This window comes from Salmo salar, chromosome 04 (assembly GCF_965601325.2).
Source record: "Salmo salar chromosome 04, fSalSal1, whole genome shotgun sequence".
Taxonomy (NCBI): Eukaryota; Metazoa; Chordata; class Actinopteri; order Salmoniformes; family Salmonidae; genus Salmo; species Salmo salar.
Window position 1 is genome coordinate 48,098,868 of NC_138294.1, and position 24,047 is coordinate 48,122,914.

The following is a 24,047-nucleotide window of genomic DNA, read 5'->3' on the forward strand; positions in this document are numbered from 1 at the left end:
CTGCGAGGACGATCAGCTGTCCGTCCTGTCTCCCTGTAGCACTGTCTTAGGCGTCTCACAGTACGGACATTGCAATTTCTTGCCCTGGCCACATCTGCAGTCCTCATGCCTCCTTGCAGCATGCCTAAGGCACGTTCACGCAGATGAGCAGGGACCCTGGGCATCTTTCTTTTGGTGTTTTTCAGAGTCAGTAGAAAGGCCTCTTTTAGTGTCCTAAGTTTTCATAACTGTGACTTAATTGCCTACCGTCTGTAAGCTGTTAGTGTCTTAATGACTGTTCTACAGGTGCATGTTCATTAATTGTTTATGGTTCATTGAACAAGCATGGGAAACAGTGTTTAAACCCTTTACAATAAAGATCTGAAATTATTTGAATTATCTTTGAAAGACAGGGTCCTGAAAAGGGGACGTTTCTTTTTTTGCTGAGTTTACATTGAGATACATTTTGCATAACAGGATTAATTTAACTTGTACATTGCACTTATTTGGCTTTGTGTGTGACTAACATGTGTGAGAGTGCCACTTCTGAGAATGGGCAGGTTGTGTAATCATAGGACTAAAATATGATCAAATCTCCCATATTTCTATTCTAGTTCAATTTAGTGGCATCCAGTGTCGTGAAATCCAGCAGACCAATGGCTATGGTGAGATGCAAAAAATAAATAAAAGCTTGAAGGGAACAGTACATATATTTTAAACACAACCCTCCCCCCATTACTCTTTGAAACCAGACAAAACATCCATGGGTATGACATTGCAGACCTTCAGGAAACGGCGTCCTGCGGTTGTTGGCTGGCAGCCATTTTGTGCGCCATGTGAAGTAGAAGAGCTTTTATACAAAACACCAACTACAGAGGCTACTTTTCCCAGCTCTGTGTTGTCAGTCAAAGGGGTTTAATGAAGGGAGAAGAGATTCAACGTTCAATCACCTTTAATCCAGTTTGAACACCTGATCCCAAGATCAGCACTTACAAGACCGAACAACATTTAATTCTAAAGATCTGGAAAGCACAGTAATGTGAGATTGTAAGCCCGTCTTCTGTACACCAGTAGCAAAACTACATTGACCTCAAGTTATGAAAGATATCCTGGGGGGGGGGGGGGGTCATCATAGTCAGGTGCCTTACATAGATATTGACTGGCTATCTGATCCAAGCAGGAACCAGCAGTTTTAAATACGCAAAGGAAGTGAAAAACGAAGCAGTCATATTGCACCGAGACATTGTTCGAACACCCAACAGAGACCACAAAATAGAGCATTACTTGTTTTGTTATTAGCTGATGTACTTTTGTTATTAGCTGCAGTATCATCGTACCAAACAAAGCTCTAGCCTTGTCTTCAGCTACTTTAACAGGGCTTTGATACCTTTTCCTAATTCAATTATTTGTTTCAGAGAGTTCTCTGATGAGGAATAGACTAAGTACAATTTCATTAAGGCCATAAGATGGACAAAGTAAAAATGAAACCCTTTGTTGGTTGAAGTTTCGGCAAGATAGCGTACAGTATAATTTTGAGGGTGGAAGGGAGAGAGGGGGTGTTGTTATAACTGGAGGGAATGGAATCTTGATCCACTGTGGTCTTGCTGTTCTTCATGGGTCTGGGCCTGTTCTCTCCTTACTCATCACCGGATGGCTATAAGTCCCACATCTATCAGTTTCTGGATCTTCTGAGCAATGCCTGGATTTTTAAGGTGACTGAGAGGGAGAAATAAGGGAGGGAAAACCAATTAACTTATTTTCAAACTAATTTCGCCAATTAGTGTGTGATTATGGTGCATGTGTTGTATACTGTGTAGATAGTGAGTGTGTACATGTGCGTGTGATGATGCACAGAGCTGGCCCGCTTACTCGCTGAGTGCCTGTGGATCCTTCTGCATCTGCTCCAGGATCATGCGCATGGCTGGGTCACTCATGATCTGCTGCACTTCCGGGTCAGCCATGGCCCTCCTCTTCACATCCTCTGGACTGTCGTCGTTCCTCACGTGCTGGCTCATCAGGCAGCGCTGGATGCCCTCTGTGGCCTCCTGCACCCGGAATGGAGAGCCAGATAGTTCAAAAGGTTAGCCTCAGCTTTGTCCGTGACACACACAAAAAAAAGAACGAAAAGCCATGGATTCATATTTAATAGATATTTCTGGGCTCTACTTTTGGCGTTAAGTCGGCGCAAATTGTCAAACGCACATTAGTTTGCAATTTTCGACCAGTTAAAGCCGGCGGTCCTAATTACAAACCCTAGTGCCAGGATTTGTTTTTACTTGTTTTATAATGAGCTCGCTTGCGCTGAGGTGGGAGGGGTGGAAATCTCTAAAGTGTGTCCTTTCATTCATGTGCCAAAGTACCAACTTCAGTATGCACTGGTGGGGATATTTAAGACCAACCGAAAGCTGGTCTTCGAGGTAACGCATGGATTTTGACAACAGAAGCGCAACCTATCCAGCCACGACGCACAGTACCCAAATGCACATGGAACAATAGACAGGGATGTAAACTGCTGAGGGACCAACAAAGGTGACACTTTTTTTTGTTGCCCTGAAACATGCTAAAAAAAAAATCCCTGTTAGGGGGAAATGCAGGTTAACTAATTAAACAAAGAATATGATCTACATGATCAGTCTGTGTAAAATAAAAAGTGGTTAATGTGAACCTCACTCACAGCTAAAAAAATGTAAAGAAAGCAATTCAATGTTAATCGTTGCCTAGACTTTACTGCAAATGACACTCAAGTCTTGAGAGAAAACACACTAATATTGCAGTTAGCTATGACAGCCTTTATAATAGAACGCTTGTGACCACACACATCTAAATATTGCAGTCGAGGAAGAAAAACTCTTAAAGTAGAAATAGAATTAAACAAACAGGCGTTCTATTTTTGCTCTATTAGTGACCACCATAGTAGACATCGATCAAGTGCACAAGGCTACATGTGTGCAAAAATAACATTCACTGAGTTAAAAAAAAATTATAATCCCCCCATACTCACACGCAAGTGTTACTGTCAAGTTCAACACAACAAAAGCAATATATTTGGGCTACACTGCACATTATTACATTGTACACTTTCTGCCTGTGGACATCTGTTCTACAATGTGCCAGCAAAGCATGATACCCTTTGTCAGCATAACTGGTCTCTTTCAGGCAGAGAGTACACCTGGCATACCCATTTTTATCCACTGTATTGAAGAAGTGAGAGGGAAAGTGTGTGGTGTTCCTTTCACCTCTATAGTGGCATCCAGCTTAAGCCTAGCCCAGCTCCAGCTACACTTGATCCCTGAATCCAATTGTTTAATAATATAATTATCTTAGGGATAGGTGTCCCGTCAACGGGACAGTTGTAAATCATGCAGCGCCTTGTCACGGTCGCAGATTTTAGAGAAACAACAAACGTCGGTACATATAAGTGTCCTATATCGGCTGAAAGCTTAAATTCTTGTTAATGTAACTGCACTGTCCAATTTACAGTAGCTTTTACTGCCATGCTATTGTTAAAGGGAGAGCTCCTAACAACAAAACACTTTTCACCGCAATAGGTTTGATAAATTTACCTCTGAAGGTGAAATGTGTACTTACATTCTGAAATCTTGCTCTGATTTATCATCCAAAGGGTCCCAGGGATAACATGAAGTGTCATTTTGTTAGATAAATTGCTTTTTCATATCCTAAAAAAGGTCCATATAGCATGCACGGTCGATTTTGTATTTCCACTCGTTCAATTTGCAAAGAAAGGAACCTGTGAAAATCTAACCCTAAACTTCAAACAGTCGAATCACGTCCGTATGTATTCCTCAGAGATCCTAGAATGTAACCAGACTTCAATATATCATTAGGGGTGTAGTATATCCTATAGGACATCAAATTTGGTCAGAGAGCGACGCCTTCATGGCATGCCGATGACGCGGGAGGTCTTCACTTGATCGACTAACTTCGTCAAATAAGCACCAATCGGGGTCAAACAAAGCGAGCTAGATAGCCAATGAGCTGAGCTGTACGGGAGTATCTGGAAACCTTGTATCTGTCGCAAAATGTAGCTGCTAACCTTATGCGACAGCATGCCTTTTCCTTTTGGAAAAAATTATACGAATATTCAGAGTTATAAAGTTATGAAAACTGGTTGTTTTGCAAATGTTGAACTTATAATATGGCTACTAATACTGGAAAAGCTAAATCGAAGTCAAAGTTTACAGATTTGACGATATTCTTGCAGAATTTTTTTATATGAATGCAAATGTCTCCTTCACGATTTGCCCAAATATACCTGGGTGACTTCACACTAAATGTCATGTAGCTTGCTCATACGTCAAGTTATCCGTCTGAAATGTTGCACATACACTGCTGCCATCATGTGGACACCATTGGAATTACAACTAGAGTGATGGTTAGAAGTGGGACCTTTGTTGCATTTTCTTCTACCAGATCTATTGTGTTATATTCTCCTACATTCAATTCACATTTCCACAAACTTCAAAGTGTTTCATTTCAAATGGTACCAATAATATGCATATCCTTGCTTCAGGGCCTGAGCTACATGCAGTTAGATTTGGGTATGTCATTTTAGGCGAAAATTGGAAAAAAAGGGGGCTACCCCTTAACAGATAGTTGGTTAGCTAGTTTCACACATATTGCCAGGGTCCAGTAAGCAACTAAGGCGTTATAACTTGAGGAACGGCAAGGAGTCGTATACCAGTAAATACTATAGCGAATTGGTTAGGTTACTAATGTTAGCTTATCTGAGCCATCTGACTTTATTAGCAAGCTAATTTCACACCATAAACTAAATTATTTGATCCGTTAAAATTTGCTAATGTTGCTCAACATTACTCTGGCTAGCTAACGGAGAATTCAATCCAGCTAGCAAGATACTTAACAATGCTAATACTTGTTCCACCACACTTTCTCCCTCACCTCAAACTTTCCAAATGCCAGTTGTTTTTCAGTTACAGCTCATGACGTAAAGTAAGCTAACCCCATTCCATACAAATGTGCGCAACCGCGACATTCAAAACGAGGCTGTAAAGAAAACTAATGGGACTGTAGCGACTGTGTTGACATCAAAATCTGGGGTGTGAACTGTTTCTATTCAAGCGTTGATTGACATGGTAACGGCTCTATAGTATTGGAGAAAAGATGAAAAACAAAAAAGGACCCCTCCGACGCTGAACGTTACATCGTGACGTGTCATGGCGTAATGTACAGCACGCATAAAGCAACTAATTCTGTTTTACAGCCTCTCTCCACCAGGTGTAGCACTTCTCTCACCATTTAAAAACAAGAAAGGGACAGGGTAAGGGGGATACCTAGTCATTGTTTGCGTCATCACTGCAAGCTATCATGACTCAAAAGCCGATGTTTACTTCTGAAGATCAGGTTTTTGGGGCGGTGCTAAAGTGATTCAAATTCGACACAAACCTTCAAATAGGTATGTAATGACACATTATATAAAGTCTTTATAGTGTTTTACTTACATTTTAGAGGCGATAAGTTGGACAGATCAAGAGAAAAAAAAGCCGTTTCCCCACACGACACCTCTCCTTCTCACGCGATAGGTTTTGCCTCCCCACCCGCCATTTTTAAAAAGACCCGACGGAGCTCATTGCCTTCTTGAATCACGCAGAGATGGGCATCATGAAGGTCTCGTCATTGATTTTGTTGGAAAGGGGAGAAATTGTGCTTTACAGTGGTATTGATATTACAGTTGATATGGATGTATTACGTTTTTTGGGGCGCTAAAATAAAGGTCAATTGTACGGACCAGCGCGATGTACAAAAGTGAGTTGGCGCGCACTGATGCTGTAACTAGTAAATGAGTTGTCTCTTCTTCAGCCGAGTGCTGCTCTGCATTCTGTTGTTATGTGAACGATTGGCTGAGCCTTGGATACAGCCTCTAGTATTGCTCCAAACGCGCATTACTCGTTCGCTTACAGCCAGTAGTGATCCAGACACTGGATGTTTTTTGGATTTTAAAATCACTTGTTACTGTAGCCTATGCTATTGAATAAACTGTCATATCAGTCCACAGTGGACTAGGACGAGAAAATTCCGTGCCCCCAGTCGAATTGAAATTGATGACAACACAAAGCCTGTCAATAACCTACAGAACTTGGGACAAGCGCATGCAGTATTAAGCCATGAAACACCTTGAGTGGCCAAGCCCTCGTCACACCTACAACTTGTTTATTCATCAAAACCCAGCTCTTTCGCACCACCAACCGCTATTGTGCTCATAATAACGGCTGTGAAAACAACTAAAATATTTCTGACACACCCCCGGACCTTAGAATTACCATAGCATTATGCTTGTTAAAATAGAGCTCGTTGTTTCTTTTAGTAAAGGAGATTCTGCTAGTGTACCTATATAAATCTGTCATACTGTACCTTGGAGGTAGAGTCAAGCTCCAGAGCCTTTTCGTAGGCAACCATCGCTTTAGTGAAATCTTTCATGGCCTCCAAAGCTGCTGCCTTCCGTGTGTATCCCTTTACTGTGGAGAGAGAGAAGTTAAATGAGGTCTATGCTTTTAAAGGGCCCACGCTCGATACAGTTCAAAACAACTGCACATCAGCATTCAAGTACTCAAGACACAGCCTACTGCTTTCAGTCTCCTGATGCCCAAAATCAAGTAAGAGCAAAAAGTAAACAGGCCTGCTATTAGAAAAGCTATGGGGCCTGTATGTGCTAAGTAAAAGAATGGTGGACTGACAAGAGTGAGTAAAATACTCCTTTAAAAGAGGTATTATCGAGATTTGAATTCAACTTATGTACATTTCAAACCTCCCCACTTTGAACTTGACGTGTCGATGCATGGTCCATACATGCATCATAAACCATCTGTAGTCATCTCCTAGCATATGAATCCCCAAAATTGTAACATTCAATTCTTACACCTTAGCTAAGCCCGTTCCTTAATTTACTGCTGGGCGCTCCGCAAGACGGAGTTGCTTGCATGCTTTTTTTATGAAAGTGAGAATAAAATCAATATAACTATATGAATGCATCCAAAGTTGAACGCATCACAAATTAACAGTTAGATATAGTAGACCTTGGCAGTTAATGTCATTTATCCTTCAATGCATTGATCTGGAAACAAAGTAGCCCATTCAAGAAGAATATGCTTTTTGGACCAGCAAATATGTAGGCTACAGATGAGTTGGCATTTCAGCCGCAAATACATTAGAAGATCATTTCATACCGATCAGAAACATTGTGGTCACAATCTTGCTTCCTAAATGATGAATTTGGGTACTAAGGATTTAGCTTACATCTATCCATTTAGATAACCCGTTCGCAAAACACACATTTTTATTCGCTCCATACATGTATTGGCTATAGAAGTGTTTTCCCCCCCCCTTATAGATTATAACATTGTGGCCTACCTTCCTGTAATGTCAATAACCCAAATTAATAATTGCATTTGTCCTTTTTGGTGTTGATAAACTCACAACAGCTATCCAATGGTAGTCCAAAAACACACTGCAGCTATCGATTGCCCCAGCTGTCCATCATGTAGCATAAGGCTTATCTATAATATATAGGCTACCGGACTTGCAGAGAGTAGGGTATTTGATGCAAACATAGAAGTAGCCTATAACTTTTCCAACGAGCCTACAAAATTACATTATCCCATTGACAACTCCCAGTCAGCTCGCTCGTTCGCTGGCTAGTAGCCTACAACAACCTAACCTGATGGAATCATGCCCAATGAGGTTGCAAGGTTAAAGTTGGCAGAGTATTGTCCAATGAGGTTGTGGGGTGGGCCCAAAACATCTTTGTGCACACACTGGCAGGGCTAGAGAGCCACGACGTGATACATAAAATTCACAATTTTCAGGGACCTTTTTGGGTCTTGAGTGCTACTTTCAAAACTACTGGCTTGAAAGTTGACGAAACCTTAATAACGCATCTTTAACACAAATATAAAGCAGTTTCAAAGCTCAATACATACGGAAGGCAGGGTCAAGTTTGATACAGTCCTCGCAATCCTAAAAGATAGGAGAAAGAAAATATCAGTCAGTCCTTTTTGACTGATGAAGTACAACAGTGGATATAATATACAAGCTGGTGTTTATAAATTAGTAATGGCGAGGATGAAGCTCCTACACGCATGGCACGACTGTAGTGAAGTGTGCTGTACCTTCAGGGCAAGCTGGAACTCCAGCAGCTTCGTGTAGCAGGCAGCTCTGTTGCTGAAGAGCTTGGCGTCATTGGGGTTCCTTTTGATGGCCTCTGAGTAATGTCTCATGGCTGAAGGATAGTCTCCTGTAGAACAGAGAGGATAAACACAGCATGTCAGATATCCTCACACTACCAGGGAATCTTTGGAATACATGCACAACTCAGGGCTGCCAGCATTTGAAGAAAGTTTGGAGTGAGATTTGCTATGTGAATTTCATTGCCCCCTGGCACAACCCCTAGACCAGAATATTTTACTGTGTTAAAGCTAATTTCCTGCATTTCTATGTATTTTGACATGGCTTAGGCCCATGACCAGGGTGGACTATATAACTCAGCAAAAAAAAGAAAAATGTCCCTTTTTCAGGACCCTGTCTTTAAAATAATTAATCAAAATCCAAATAACTTCACAGATCTTCATTGTAAAGGGTTTAAACACTGTTTCCCATGCTTGTTCAATGAACCATAAACAATTAATGAACATGCACCTGTAGAACGGTCGTTAAGACACTAACAGCTTACAGACGGTAGGCAATTAAGTCACAGTTATGAAAACTTAGGACACTAAAAGAGGCCTTTCTACTGACTCTGAAAAACACCAAAAGAAAGATGCCCAGGGTCCCTGCTCATCTGCGTGAACGTGCCTTAGGCATGCTGCAAGGAGGCATGAGGACTGCAGATGTGGCCAGGGCAAGAAATTGCAATGTCCGTACTGTGAGACGCCTAAGACAGCGCTACAGGAAGACACGTGTAACAACACCTGCACAGGATCGGTACATCCGAACATCACACCTGCGGGACAGATCAGCATGGCAACAACAACTGCCCGAGTTACACCAGGAACGCACAATCCCTCCATCAGTGCTGAGACTGTCCGCAATAGGCTGAGAGAGGCTAGACTGAGGGCTTGTATGCCTGTTGTAAGGCAGGTCCTCACCAGACATCACCGGCAACAACATCGCCTATGGGCACAAACCCACCGTCGCTGGACCAGACAGGACTGGCAAAAAGTGCTCTTCACTGATGAGTCGGGTTTTGTCTCACATGGGGTGATGGTCGGAGTCGCGTTTATCGTTACACCGAGGCCTGTAACCTAGAGTAGGATCGATTTGGAGGTGGAGGGTCCGTCATGGTCTGGGGCAGTGTGTCAAAGCATCATCGGACTGAGCTTGTCGTCATTGCAGGCAATCTCAACGCTCTTGCGTTACAGGGAAGACATCCTCCTCCCTCATGTGTTACCTTTCCTGCAGGCTCATCCTGACATGACCCTCCAGCATGACAATGCCACCAGCCATACTGTTTGTTCTGTGCGTGATTTCCTGCAAGACAGGAATGTCAGTGTTCTGCCATGGCCAGTGAAGAGCCCAGATCTCAATCCCATTGAGCACGTCTCGGACCTGTTGGATCAGAGGGTGAGGACTAGGGCCATTCCCCCCCCCCCCCAGAAATATCCAGGAATTTACAGGTGCCTTGGTGGAAGAGTGGGGTAACATCTCACAGCAAGAACTGCCAAATCTGGTGCAGTCCATGAGGAGGAGATGCACTACAGTAGTTAATGCAGCTGGTGGCCACACCAGATACTGACTTACTTTAGATTTTTGACCCCTCCTTTGTTCAGGGACACATTATTCAATTTCTGTGGAACTTGTTCAGTTTATGTCTCAGTAGTTGAATCTTGCTATGGTCATACAAATATTTACACATGTTAAGTTTGCTGAAAATAAATGCAGTTGACAGTGAGAGGACGCTTCTTTTTTTGCTGAGTTTATATTTAACCACAGGTCAGGTGTACTCAGGAACATTAAAATGAACAAAACATTTTTTTGACAAGCTTGTTACTTTCAGATTTTTGGTGGATACATGTCTTTATTCAGATAGTAATGAGATGGGGGAGAACGGCAAATGCTAGAAAAAGTTGAAGCAGGAATTGATCCCCATTCTCAGGTGGAAAGTTGTATGCCACACGTCCCGACAGTGTTACCACTGTTTCAGTCTTTGGTTGGACATTAGCACTCGGAGCTCAACAATTGGTGTTGCCTCGTTAGTCAGTATGTGTTACACCTGTGCTGGTGTCATCTCGTTAGTGGGAAGGTGTTTCACCTGGGCTGGCCCAGGGGATATTTAAGAGTGGCTGGCCAGTGCTCCAGTCTTGAGAGATGTGGATGATTAACACCTTTTAGTTGGCTCTCCCTATTTGATTTCTAGAAAAACATTTCTCAATCACCCAACCTTGGTTGAGAGCTTCAAGTTCCTTGGTGTCCACATCACCAACAAACTAGAATGGTCCAAACACACCAAGACAGTCGAAGAGGGCACGACAAAGCCTATTCCACCTGAGGAAACTAAGAAGATTTGGCATGGCTCCTGAGATCCTCAAAGTTCTACAGCTGCAACATTGAGAGCATCCTGACTGGTTGCATCACTGCCTGGTATGGCAATTGCTTGGCCTCCGACCGCAAGGCACTACAGAGTGTAGTGCGTACGGCCCAGTACATCACTGGGGCTAAGCTGCCTGCCATCCAGGACCTCTACACCAGGCGGTGTCAGGAAGGCCCTAAAAATTGTCAAAGACCCCAGCCACCCTATTCCCTCTACCGCATAGCAAGCGGTACCGGAGTGCCAAGTCTAGGACAAAAAGGCTTCAATTTTTTTTTTTTTACCCCCAAGCCATAAGTCTCCTGAACAGGTAATCAAATGGTCACCTGGACTATTTGCATTGTGTGCCCCTCCCCAACCCCTCTAACGCTGCTGCTACTCTCTCATATGCATAGTCACTTTAACTATACATTCATGTACATACTACTTCAATTGGCCCGACTAACCAGTGCTCCCGCACATTGGCTAACCGGGCTATCTGCATTGTGTCCCGCCACCCACCATACTACCTCAATCAGCCCGACTAACCGGTGTCTGTATGTAGCCTCGCTATTGCTTATTTTTCACTTTATTTCTTTACTTACCTATTGTTCACCTAATAACTTTTTTGCACTATTGGTTAGAGCCTGTAAGTAAGCATTTCACTAAGGTCTACACCTGTTGTATTCGGCACACGTGACAAACTTTGATTTGATCCCAGAAAAAGATAAATATCAATATTCGGGTGGTTAATGCCTACTAGTTAAAGATCATTGTCCTCATCTTACTCTACATAGACAAAATGATGCATGTATGAGTTGAGTCCCCCTACCATCTGCCTGTTGCATGTGCTCAATACTAAAATGTCATTATATTTGATTCCTGGAACGTTTGATATCCAATGCTAATTAGTATGACAGCGGAGTCAATCACCACCTTCCAGAGACACCTGAAACCCCACCTCTAAGGAATACCTGGGATAGGATAAAGTAATCCTTCTAACCCCTCCCAAAAAAGATGTACTATTGTAAAGTGGTTGTTCCACTGGATATCAGAAGGTGAATGCACCAATTTGTAAGTCGCTCTGGATAAGAGCATCTGCTAAATGACGTAAATGTTATTCAAAAGGACCCATGAATCATGAATGGCTGCAATAATACAGCCTCAATTAATTTTCAAAGACAAGTAGGCATATCCGATTTCAAATGTGATTACAGTGGCAAAATTGGGTAGTGGAATAATAAGTGTTCTTGCCAACAACAGTAATTACCCTATTTTAGCCCATTAAGGATGAGAATTGTTCCACTGATCAGACTAAACAGAAGTAAATATACTGAACCAAAATTTACAACATGTAAAGACACTTTCCATACACACGAAAAGCTTCTCAATGTGCATAAATTTGTTTACACCCATTAGTGAGCATTTCTCCTTGGCCAAGATGATCCATCCACCTGACAGGTGTGGCATATCAAGAAGCTGATTAAAACGGCATGATCATTACACAGGTGCACCTTGTGATGGGGATAATAAAGGGCCACTAAAATGTGCAATTGTCACAACGCCACAGATGTCTCAAGTTGAGGGAGCGTGCAATTGACCACCAGAACTGTTAATTTCTCAACCATAAACCGCCTCCTATGTCGTTTTAGAGCATTTGGCAGTACATCCAACCGGCCTCAACAGCAGACCACGTGTAACCACGCCAGCCCAGGACCTCCACATCCAGCTTCTTCACCTGTGGGATAATCTAACACCAGCCACCCTGACAGCTGATGAAACGGAAGAGTATTTGTTTGTAAAAAAATAAAAAATCCCTTGTGGGGATGAAGTCGTTCTGATTGGCTGGGCCTGGCTCCCATGGCTGCACCCCTGCCCAGTTATATGAAATCCATAGATTAGGGCCTAATGGATTTATTTCAATTGACTGATTTCCTTAGGAACTTTAACTCCAGTAAAATCATTAATTGTTGCGTTCATGTTTTTGTTCAGTATAGATAAAACTTAAGATTACAATTCCCCCCCCCCCCCCCCCATAATCAAACTTATAGTTTTGGCTTCACAATGTTTGACAAAATTATTTTCATAGTTCCAAATCAGGTCACCCTGCCAAACTTCCCTGCTAAAATGTACTGTAGGTCTGTCTGCTGCCTTTTCATTGTCTCAGTCTAAAAGCCATTCTTGAAACGCTGGGACTAATGTAAATGAGAATTAAATCGACTTTAGTACATGCTATCAAAAGGCTGCATTCTGCAATAGGGACGGGAGTTACAGCAACCTCATTTTGTTGACATTGTACATAAAACAGCGCTACCGTGCTGCTCTTTTTACAGTTTTATAAACTCAGCAGAGAACGTTTACATTTTCTCCATTAAACTCCACTCTTATCTCGAGGGGCGTTTCTTTAAAACATGCATCCAATCCCATTGATCCCTTACATAACTAGACCAATCATATTCTTCAATGTGCCGCGGTTCACAATGCTGTGGCAAGACAGGACAATGAGAGGTTCCGCTTGTGATAAATTGCAGATGCAACGATTTAGAGCACAGTTGAAAAGTTAACGCACTATATACAATGGACTAATTAGAAAAATTAAAAAGCAGTACTTTCCAATGCGTGAGAAGACGTGGCGTGACAACGGTCAAACGTGTGTCACGGCCAATGCGTTAGAGTTCGCAGCTCTGCACAACTGCTCGTTGATAATCTAAAAACGGTACACAGACAACTAGAGAAACCGTACCACTAAGCGCACAAATAGGAGTGACATACATTCAACAACTGTAGCTCAAAACACACCTTTCTGGAAGGACTCATTGCCCTTGTTCTTCTCTTCCAAGGCCTGCTCTGGATTGATGTAGGCCAGCTTCTCCTGCTCCTTCAATACCTTCTCCGCCTGCAGACACAGTGACGGGATAGTGAGCAACGATTGGTCAAATTGGTCATCTACCCCAGAACAATGTATCCCGTCAGCCCTCATTCAATACAGGCAACACTTTCTGTACCTGCTGGCACTTCTTAAGGACATCAGGGGTGCGATGCTCTGTCAGACTCTTGTTGTAAAATTGGACTGCTTCTTTGTATTTCTCCTGCTTGAAGTACGAGTTGCCAATCCTAGCCAAGGCCCTGAGAGAGGAGGATAGGGATAAAGAGACATTAAGCATTGAGTGTATGCACTTACAATTAGAAAGCTGGATGACTCATGCTGACATTTACATTTCCCTGGTTTGTAGCAGAGCCCACCGTTACCCAAATGTGACCTGGCAATGGTGAATACGACTTAATTGGCTGCTTATTCAGGAGACCTAATCTTCCCATGATTGTTTGTCCCCAGCAGACACCTAGCAGTTTTTACCCTGGAGGGTGACTCGCATGTATACTTATTTTCAGTGAATTGAGAAGGAACTCACTTGGCAATCTGTCTGTAGTCCTCTCGGTTCTCTCTGCCCACCTCGATGGCCTTGTCACACAGCTCCCTGCACTTCTCATACTCAGCCTTCTCAAAGAACACAGCTGGGATGGACACAGAAAGAGAGAGGATACACCTTAGAAACCAATGCAACTAGCTCTTTATCACACCTACATTACATTGACTGCATGATGGTGCCATGATATAATTTCCATGGTAGGAAAAGCTCTCTCACTTAGAGTAGACTGTATAGCCGTTAGACAATAGTTATTCGTATCAGCCGGACAAAACTATTCTGTAAAATAACTTGCTGAGGACCCACATAAAATGATTAAATGTTATGCTGCTTTATCTGCCCTTGATCATATGGAAATATACATTTTTACCCAGGATTAAGGGGTAGAAATGTTCACTCAGTTAATCACATTGATTCTGATCAAGCCAAATAATTCCACAGCCAATTAGTTATATCATGGATATAAAAAAAATTGTTTTAAACTATACAGACTTCAGAGAAATGCATCACTGTGGATAGTTAAAATGGTAAAACTACAGTTTAAGTCATGAAATATTAACACCCCTCCTAAAACCATATTTTAGTCTAAGGCGGCAGCTAGAGCGAGTTGTAGAAGATTCTAGAATTCACTCACACACTATCGTCTCTGTGTGTGTAGTGATGATTCTATACCTGCTTGATTTGAAATATATGTCATGTTGGTTGGGTCGTGCATGAGGGCTTCTTCATAATGTTTCAGTGCAGTGGCAAAGTCTTTCTTCTTGTATGCCTCGTTCCCCAGGTCCTTCTCCTTCAGAGCCTGTGAAAGCAGAATGGACATTTAAGCTGTAAAAGACAGTGCTGAGAGGGCAATAAATATTGCAAATCTGTCTGGGTGCAGAGGAGATGCATGCATGAATTACTATTTCCCCCAGACTGAAGGTCTACAGCCCTCAAACTCAACTCTGGACCCCGAAGCTAGTTCCACTAGGTTTTTTTAATTGTTCCCCTCTAATCAGGGACTGGTTTAGACCTGGGACACCGGGTGTGTGCAATTAATTATCTGGTAGAACAGAAAAGCAGCAGGCTCCGGAACTTGTAGGGTAGGAGTTGAATACCCCTGGTCCATCTATTTACCTGTCTCTTGTTCTCGGGTAAGTCTTCCTCCTTGGGAGGAGGTGGCTGAGTCTCTTTGGGTTTGGGAGGAGGGGGTGGAGTGGGCTCGTCGTCTTCATCCATGCCTGCCAAGTCTAACCCCAGCAGGACTGACAGGGTGGTCATTACTCTCGGGTCCTGGAGCTTCCTACGGGAAGAGGGACAGAGGCAAAGAGTGTATTTGATTCAGATCACAGAAAAGTAATAGGAGATACAAATGAATTTAGTGTTCTGGGGCATATTACTAGAACCAGACAGTCTGGCATGATGATCTTTGTGCCGAATTAATTTTGCATTAGGGAGGGGACTGCATGAAAGTATGCAGTATATTTCTAAATGTACAGATGTAGTGCAACAAGACCAGTGGTATCCATGGAAACACTCACGAGCCAAGCTCAGACGGTTTATCCCTGAGCTGCTCCAGTAGCGCTCTGTACTCTGGATCTTTCATCAGGGCATGGGTTCGAGAGTCACTCTCCAGCTTCGCAAACATGTTGGGCATGGCAAAGGGGTTCATCATCTTTTTTTCTGGTGAGTCAAGATGAGGTGAAATTCACCACAGGCCAAATAAAGAATGGTGCGCAAACAAGATCCCATTGTGTTTCCTTATAGTCATGTGAGGGAGTGTGATGTTCAAATGTTTCTACCTGCTAGCCGGGCTTCTATGTTCTGCAGTCCCTCCTTGAGCTGCTGATTAGTGGGTTCTTGTCTGAATCCCTCTTGGTAAGTCGCTTTGGCATCCTCAAACCTTCCAAGAAACTCCTGGGCTGCTGCTTTCCTTGAGTAGCCCTGTGCAAGCAAAGATCATGGTAATGGAGGCATGTCACTTTTGACAACAGCTAGTGCAAATCTAAGACACCCTCTCTGGACAACTGTGCTGTCTCACCTTCCCCCAGTCAGGTTTGATCTTGATGGTCTGACAGGCGTCCTCCAGAGCGCTCTCGTAGTTACCATTCTTGGCATGGGCAGCCGAGCGATTGCTGAAGAGGACATGGTTTGAGGGGTCGAGGGCCAATGCTTCGGTGTAGCAGCGTATGGCCTCGTCAATTTTCCCTGCACTCAGTGCCTTGTTGCCCTGATCTTTCAACTGTGACACCTGTGAGTGGAAAAAGCGACTTTGATTAATTCACTTTAGCAAAATTGTAAACATATTGCCTGGTATAGTACTTCTTTACTTGTGAGTTTAGTGAAAAAAACGTACTTGATTTGGCCTATATGAGATCTGTAAACATCAATCTGATTCCTAAAGCAGACAGGGTCTGTAGGAACTAAGCCGTCCCAAGTCAGTCACCTGTTCCTGACACTTATATGCCATGAGGATGAACGCAGAAACCTATCCTTTACCATGATGCACATTAGCCATGTTTCAGCTAAACCATGTAGGTTAACGCACATTTGAAAGATGATTTACTGAGGTGAACTGCTGCTATGATAGCTAGCTAGTAAATTTGATTTCTGACTGTCTTGTAGTCCTGCCCAAACGCGAACTGTTAGCTAGTTAGCTGGTTAACTTGTCAGCCATGCCCTCTTGCTAGCTAACCAGTACCCTAGCTAGCTTGCTAGATAGTCATGTTAACGTTAGTAAACTTGAATTAGCGAGCTACCTAGCTAGCAGTAATATTAGCAATTTCAGAGCATAAAGTCATCGTGACTGCACCGGATCGACAGAACAGGCCTATGTTAGCTAGTTAACGTTATATTAGCTAGGTACATATATAGCTACCAGTAACGTTGGTTAGCTAACTATATAATCGGCTGGCTAAACTGGCTGGTAATACTCACTGTAAATTACATCCGCTCCGGACAAAAATATTTGCCGTCTAAATTTGATTCGATTGTAGATACAATTGAACTCGATTGTTAGCCGCCTAATATTATAGTAACATTACCGGTTAGCTAGCTAACAATAGCACTTGAGTCCGCATAGTAAAATATCTAGCTACTGCTTTCTGTCAATCGTAAAATAAGTCAAACACCCCTTATTGACCACCAATACCGTTATAAACGGTGCGGAAATACTGTAAATATCGCAGAGAAAATAGTTTGACCATAACATTGATGACAATTGCTAGATACTCACTTTCTCCATGTTGTAACCATGAGGTTCCAGAAACTACTGTGAGACGACAGGATGAGAGCTCCACCCCCTGCAGAATATGAATCAAGGTTGCCAGAATCTTTGCAAGAAAATCTTTACTTGTCTAAATCCAACAATCTGTTTGTGTTATTTATATGGTATGTATTAGAAAATGTATCAATATAAAAAGTGTTACTAAAGATGAGGTTGAGAACCAAACTGTGCTCATACACTAATCTTATGATCACTCCGGAATGCATTGCAACGACAGTGCTTTGCCATATATATATATATATATCCGAAATATTGCGTTACGATGTATGATTGGTTCAGTTTCGTTACTCGAGGAAATCTCAGCAAACCAGAGGCTAGTTCGCGTTGAGTACGATGAGCAAAACAAGCATCAAGTTACATTGTTCTAGAAGGCTCTAGGTTTTTTTATTTAACTCGGCAAGTCAGTTAAGAACACATTTTTATTTACAATGACGGCCTACCCTGGCCAAACCCGGATGACGCTGGGCCAATAGTGCATAAGTGTTTAAGTATTTACTAAATAAACTAAAGTAAACAAATAAATGATTTAAAAAAAAATATTAAACGAAAAATACCATTAAGGACTGTTCACTACATGTTTTCTATTGAACTTTTATTTAGGGATCTGGAACCTCTTCATTAGATGTGCCGGATAGGAGGGAGGTGAAATATGGCACATTTTTGCTTTCTGGTGTTTTTTAATGTTCCCTAAATGGGTTAATATCCTAAGAATGATCTAGAAATAATATCTAGACATATTGCTAAACACTTGTGGTTGTTCTTATCAGTCATCAGTTGAGTGTGATATGTTGTCAGTTGTCCTGATATGACAAATGGACAAAATTATTTAGAGCCAAATCTCCTCTTAGAAAGCCCTGAGTATATAATAAAGAATGGAATACAGATGTGATGCAGGAAAACTTCAATTCGTTTTATCTAATTTCTACGAGCATGTCACATGTGCAACCAGAGTAAAAAAACTCTAGACCACCTTTACTTCACACACAGAGACACATACAAAGCTCCCCCTCGCCCCCCATTTGGCAAATCTGACCGGAATTCTATCCTGACTCCTGCTTACAAGGAAAAACTAAAGCAGGAAGTACCAGTGTCTCGCTCAATACGGAAGTGGTCAGACAACAGGACTGTTTTGCTAGCACAGACTGGAATATGCAGTGGTGTAAAGTAAATCATTTCAAGTACTACTTATGTCGTTTTTTGGGATATCTGTACTTTACTATTTATTTTTTTGACTACTTTTAATTGTACTATACTACATTCCTTGAAAATAATGTACTTTTTACTCCATACATTTTCCCTGACACCCAAAAGTACTCGTTACATTTTGAATGCTTAGCAGGACAGGAAAATTGTAAAATTCATGCACTTATCAAGAGAACACGTGGTCATCCCTACTGCCTCTGATCTGCTGGGCTCAATAAACACAAATGCATAATTGGTCGATTGTGTCTGCATGTTTGGGTGTGCCCCTAGCTAGCCGTAAATTTTAAAAACAATAAAATGGTGCCATCTGGTTTGCTTAATATAAGGAATTTGAAGTGATTTATACTTTTCCATTTGATAATAAGTATATTTAGAACCAAATACTTTTAGACTTTTAATCAAGTAATATTTTACTGGGTGACTTTCTATTAAGGTATCTATACTTTTACTTAAGTATCACAATTTGTTACGTTTCCCACCACTGGGAATATGTTCCGGGATTCATCCGATGGCATTGAGAAGACTACCACATCAGTCACCTGCTTCCTCAATAAGTGCATCAATGACGTCATCCCCACAGTGACCATACGTACATATCCCAACCAGAAGCCATGGATTACAGGCAATATCTGCACTGAGCTAAAGGCTAGAGCTGCCACTTTCAAGGAGTGGGACTCTAATCCGGACGCTTATAAGAAATCCTGCTATGCCCTCCGATGAACCATCAAACAGGCAAAGCATCAATACAGGACTAAGATTGAATCCTACTACATCGGCTCTGACTCTCTTTGGATGTGGCAGGGCTTGCAAACTATTACGGATTACAAAAGGAAACCCAGTCGCAAGCTGCCCAGTTACACAAGCCTACCAGATGAGCTAAATACCTTCTGTGTTCGCTTCGCGGCAAGCAACACTGAACCATGCATGAGAACACCACCTGATCCGGACGACTGTATTATCACACTCTCTGTAGCCGATGTGAATAAGACCTTAAAACAGGCCAACATTCACAAGGCTGCAGGGCCAGATGGATATCCAACATGAGACATGTTGACTGAAAATGGCGCTGACAGAGAAGAATTCCGTGCATACAGCTCTTAGGAAACTTTGCAGTATTTAGTTTTTTATGTATTATTTCTTACATTATTAGCCCAGAATTTTTTTTGTGTTATTACATATAGCTGGAAAGAACTATTTGATATCAGAGCGGCGATAACTCACCAGCACGACCAACATTACGACCAGGAATACGACTTTCCCGAATCAGATCCTTTGTTCGCAACCCCCAGGGTAATTGAACTGATTCCAGAAGCCTACTCAAAACACTGCCAGTGGAGGAGAGGTACTCGGAGTGGATTTCTAGTCCGACTTAGGAGGCGTGCACACTACCCACCGCTTCCAAGAATAATACTCGCCAATGTTCAGTCTCTGTTTCATGGAAACATGGTTCTTTCGGGATATACTGTCTGAGTCCAACCAGCCAGTTGGGTTCTCAGTTCATCGCGCAAACAGGAATAAATAGAGAAGAAGGGTGGGGCTGTATGTTTCATGGTTAACGACTAATGGTGTTATTGTGATAACATACAGGAACTCAAGTCCTTTTGTTCATCCGACCTAGAATACCACACAATCAAATGCTGACCATATTATCTCCCAAGAGAATTCTCTTTGGTTATAGTCACAACCGTGTATATCCCCCCTCAAGCCGATACCACAACGGCCCTCAAAGAACTTCACTGGACTTTATGCAAACTGGAAACCACATATCCTGAGGCTGCATTTATTGTAGCTGGGGATTTTAACAAAGCAAATTTGAGAAAAAGGCTGCCGAATTTCTATCAACACATTGACTGTAGTACTCGCGATGCTAAAACACTCGACCACTGCTACTCCAACTTCCGGGATGCCAACAAGGCCCTCCCCCGCCCTCCTTTCTGGAAATCTGACCACGACTCCATTTTGCTCCTCCCTTCCTATAGGCAGAAAGTCAAACAGAAAGTACCCATGCTAAGAACTATTCAATGCTGGTCTGACCAATCGGAATCCACACTTCAAGATTATTTTGATAACGCTGACTGGGATATGTTCCGGGTAGCCTCTGATAATAATACTGACGAATATACTGATACGGGGACTGAGTTTATCAGGAAGTGTATAGGAGATGTTGTACCCACTGTGACTATTAAAACCTACCCTAACCAGGAACCGTGGATAGATAGCAGCATTCGCGCAAACTGAAAGCACGAACCACCGCATTTAACCATGGCAAGGTGACTGGGAATATGGCAGAATACAAACAGTGTAGTTATTCCCTCCAAGGCAATCAAACAAGCAAAACGTCAGTATAGAGACAAAGTGTAGTCGCAATTCAACAGCTCAGACACGGTTCAGGCGTATGTGGCAGGGTCTACAGACAATCATGGACTACAAAAGAAAAACCAGCCACATCCCGGACACCGATGTCTTGCTTCATGACAAGCTAAACACTTTCTTTGCCCGCTTTGAAGATAACACAGTGTCACCGACACGGCCCGCTACCAAGGACTGTGGGTTCTCCTTCTCCATGGCTGACGTGAGTAAGACATTTTAAGCGTGTTAACCCTCGCAAGGCTGCTGGCCCAGACGGCATCCCTAACCGCATCCTCAGAGCATGCGCAGACCAGATGTCTGGTGTGTTTACGGACATATTCAATTTCTCCCTATCCCAGTCTGCTGTCCCCACATGCTTCAAGATGGCCACCATTGTTCCTATACCCAAGAAAGCGAAGGTAACTGAACTAAAAGACTATTGCCCCATAGCACTCACTTCTGTCATCATGTAGTGTTTTGAGAGACTAGTCAAGGATCATATCACCTCTACCTTACCTGTCTCCCTAGACCCACTTCAATTTGCTTACCGCCCCAACAGATCCACAGAAGATACAATTGCCATCACACTGCACCCTGCCCTATCCCATCTGAACAAGAGGAATACCTATGTAAGAATGCTGTTCATTGACTCCAGCTCAGCATTCAACACTATAGTACCCTCCAAACTCATCATTAAGCTCGAGGCTCTGGGTCTGAACCCTGCCCTGTGCAACTGGGTCCTGGACCCAGGTGGTGAAGGTAGGAAACAACACCTCCACTTCTCTGATCCTCAACACTGAGGCCCCACAAGGGTGCATACTCAGCCCCCTCCTGTACTCCCTGTTCACCCATGATTACGTGGCCACGCAGGCCTCCAAATCAATCATCAAGTTTGCAGACGACACAACAGTAGTAGGCTTGATTACCAACAATGACGAGACGGCCTACAGGGAGGAGGTGAGGGCTCTGGGAGTGTGATGCTAGGAAAATAACCTCTCACTCAACATCAACAAAGCAAAGGAGATGATCATGGACTTCAGGAAACAGCTGCTGGAGCACTCCCCTATCCACATCGACGGGACTGCAGTGGAGAAGGTGGAAAACTTCAAGTTCCTTGGCGTACACATCACTGACAAACTGAAATGGTCCACGCACACAGGTGTGTGGTGAAGAAGGCGCAACAGCAACCTCAGGAGGCTGAAGAAATGGGGCTTGGCACCTAAAACCCTCAAAAACTTTTACAGATGCAGAACTGAGAGCATCCTGTCGAGCTGTATCACCACCTGGTACGGCAACTGCACCGCCCGCAACCACAGGGCTCTCCAGAGGGTGGTGCTGTTTGCACAATGCATCACAGGGGGCAAACTACCTGCCCTCCAGGACACCTACAGCACCCGATGTCACAGGAAGTCCAAAAAGATCATCAAGGACAGCAACCACTCAAGCCACTGCCCGTTCACCCCGCTATCATCCAGAAGGCGAGGTCAGTACAGGTGCATCAAAGCTGGGACCGAGAGACTAAAAAACAGCTTCTATCTCAACTCCTTCAGACTGTTAAATAGCCATCCCTAGCACATTAGAGGCTGCTGCCTATATACATAGATTTGAAATCACTGGCCACTATAATAAATGGAACACTAGTCACTTTAATAATGTTTACATATTTTGCATTACTCATCTCATATGTATATACTGTATTCTATTCTACTGTATCTTTGTCTATGCCGCTCTGACATTGCTCGTCCATATATTTCTATATACTTAATTCCATTACTTTACTTAGATTTATGTGTGTTGGGTATATGTTGTGAAATTGTTAGATATTACTTGTTAGATATTACTGCACTGTCGGAGCTAGAAAACACAAGCATTTCGTTAAACCCACAATAACATCTGCTAAACACGTGTATGTGACCAATAAAATGTGATTTGAAGTGTCTTCCCTGACGTTTTCAACATTTTCAATGTTTCAAGCAGACCACCATAGTCCCTGTGCCCAACAACAAGGTAACCTGGCTAAATGACTACCGCCCCGTAGCATACATATCTGTAGCCATGAAGTGCTTTGAAAGGATGGTCATGGCTCACATCAACACCATCATCCCAGAAACCCTAGACCCATTACAATTCGCAATGAAGCAATCTCTATTGCACTCCATACTGCCCTTTCCCACCTGGACAAAAGGAACAACTACGTGAGAATGCTGTTCGTTGACTACAGCTCAGCGTTCAACACAATAGTGCCCTCAAAGCTCATCACAAAGCTAAGGACCCTGGGACTAAACACCTCCCTCTGCAACTGGATCCTGGACTACTTGACGGGGCCGTCCCCAGGTGGTAAGGGCAGGCAACAACACATCTGCCACACTGATCCTCAACACGGGGGGGCTCTTCAGCGGTGCATGCTTAGTCCCCTCCAGTACTCCCTGTTCACCCATGACTGCATGGCCAAGCATGACTCCAACACCATCATTACATTTGCAGACGACACAACGTTGGTAGGCCTGATCACAGACAACGATGAGACAGCCTATAGGGAGGAGGTCAGAGACCTGGCAGTGTGGTGCCAGGACAACCTCTCCCTCAACGATCGTGGATTACAGGAAAAGGAGGGGCGAAGACACATTCACATCGACGGGGCTGTAGTGGAACAGGTCGAGAGCTTCAAGTTCCTTGGTGTCCACATCACAAACAAACTATCATGTTCCAAACACACCAAGACAGTCGTGGTAACCTGCCTAAATGACTAGCGACCCATAGCTCTCACATCTGTAGCCACAAAGTGCTTTGAAAGGCTGGTCATGGCTCACATCAACACCATCATCACATAAACCCTAGACCCACTTCAATTTGCACACCCTCCCAACAGATCCACAATCTCTATTGCACTCAAAACTGCCCTTTCCCACCTGGACAAAAGGAACACCAACACCATCATTACGTTTTCCGACGACACAGCGGTGGTCCGTCTGATCACCGACAACGATGAGACAGCTTATAGGGAGGAGTGTGTGGTGCCAGGACAACAACCTCTCCCTCAACGTGATCAAGACACAGGAGATGATCGTGGAATACAGGGAAAGGAGGGCCGAGCACCCCCCCCCCACTCTCATAGACGGGGATGTAGTGGAGTTGAGAGCTTCAAGTTCCTTGGTGTCCACATCACCAACAAACTATTATGGTCCAGAAACACCAAAACAATCGTGAAGAGGGCACAACCACGCCTATTCCCACTCAGGAGACTGAAAAGATTTGGCATGGGTCCTCAGATCCTCAAAAAGTTATACAG

General features: G+C 43.1%; 1 protein-coding gene across 1 annotated transcript; it reads right to left on the bottom strand.

The window, feature by feature from the left end:
• Window positions 1-913: 913 nt before the first annotated feature.
• LOC106603127 (stress-induced-phosphoprotein 1) lies at window positions 914-17,446 on the bottom strand. Its single transcript, XM_014196401.3, has 14 exons — window positions 17,156-17,446; window positions 15,962-16,171; window positions 15,723-15,864; window positions 15,462-15,603; window positions 15,058-15,223; window positions 14,614-14,740; window positions 13,927-14,029; window positions 13,522-13,642; window positions 13,316-13,412; window positions 8,124-8,248; window positions 7,935-7,971; window positions 6,370-6,473; window positions 1,849-2,024; window positions 914-1,695 (listed from the first exon to the last, which is right to left on the bottom strand). The coding sequence occupies exons 1-14, from the start codon at window positions 17,162-17,164 to the stop codon at window positions 1,623-1,625; spliced, it is 1,632 nt and encodes a 543-aa protein (XP_014051876.3). The 5' UTR covers window positions 17,165-17,446; the 3' UTR covers window positions 914-1,622.
• Between the last annotated feature and the right edge of the window lie 6,601 nt (window positions 17,447-24,047).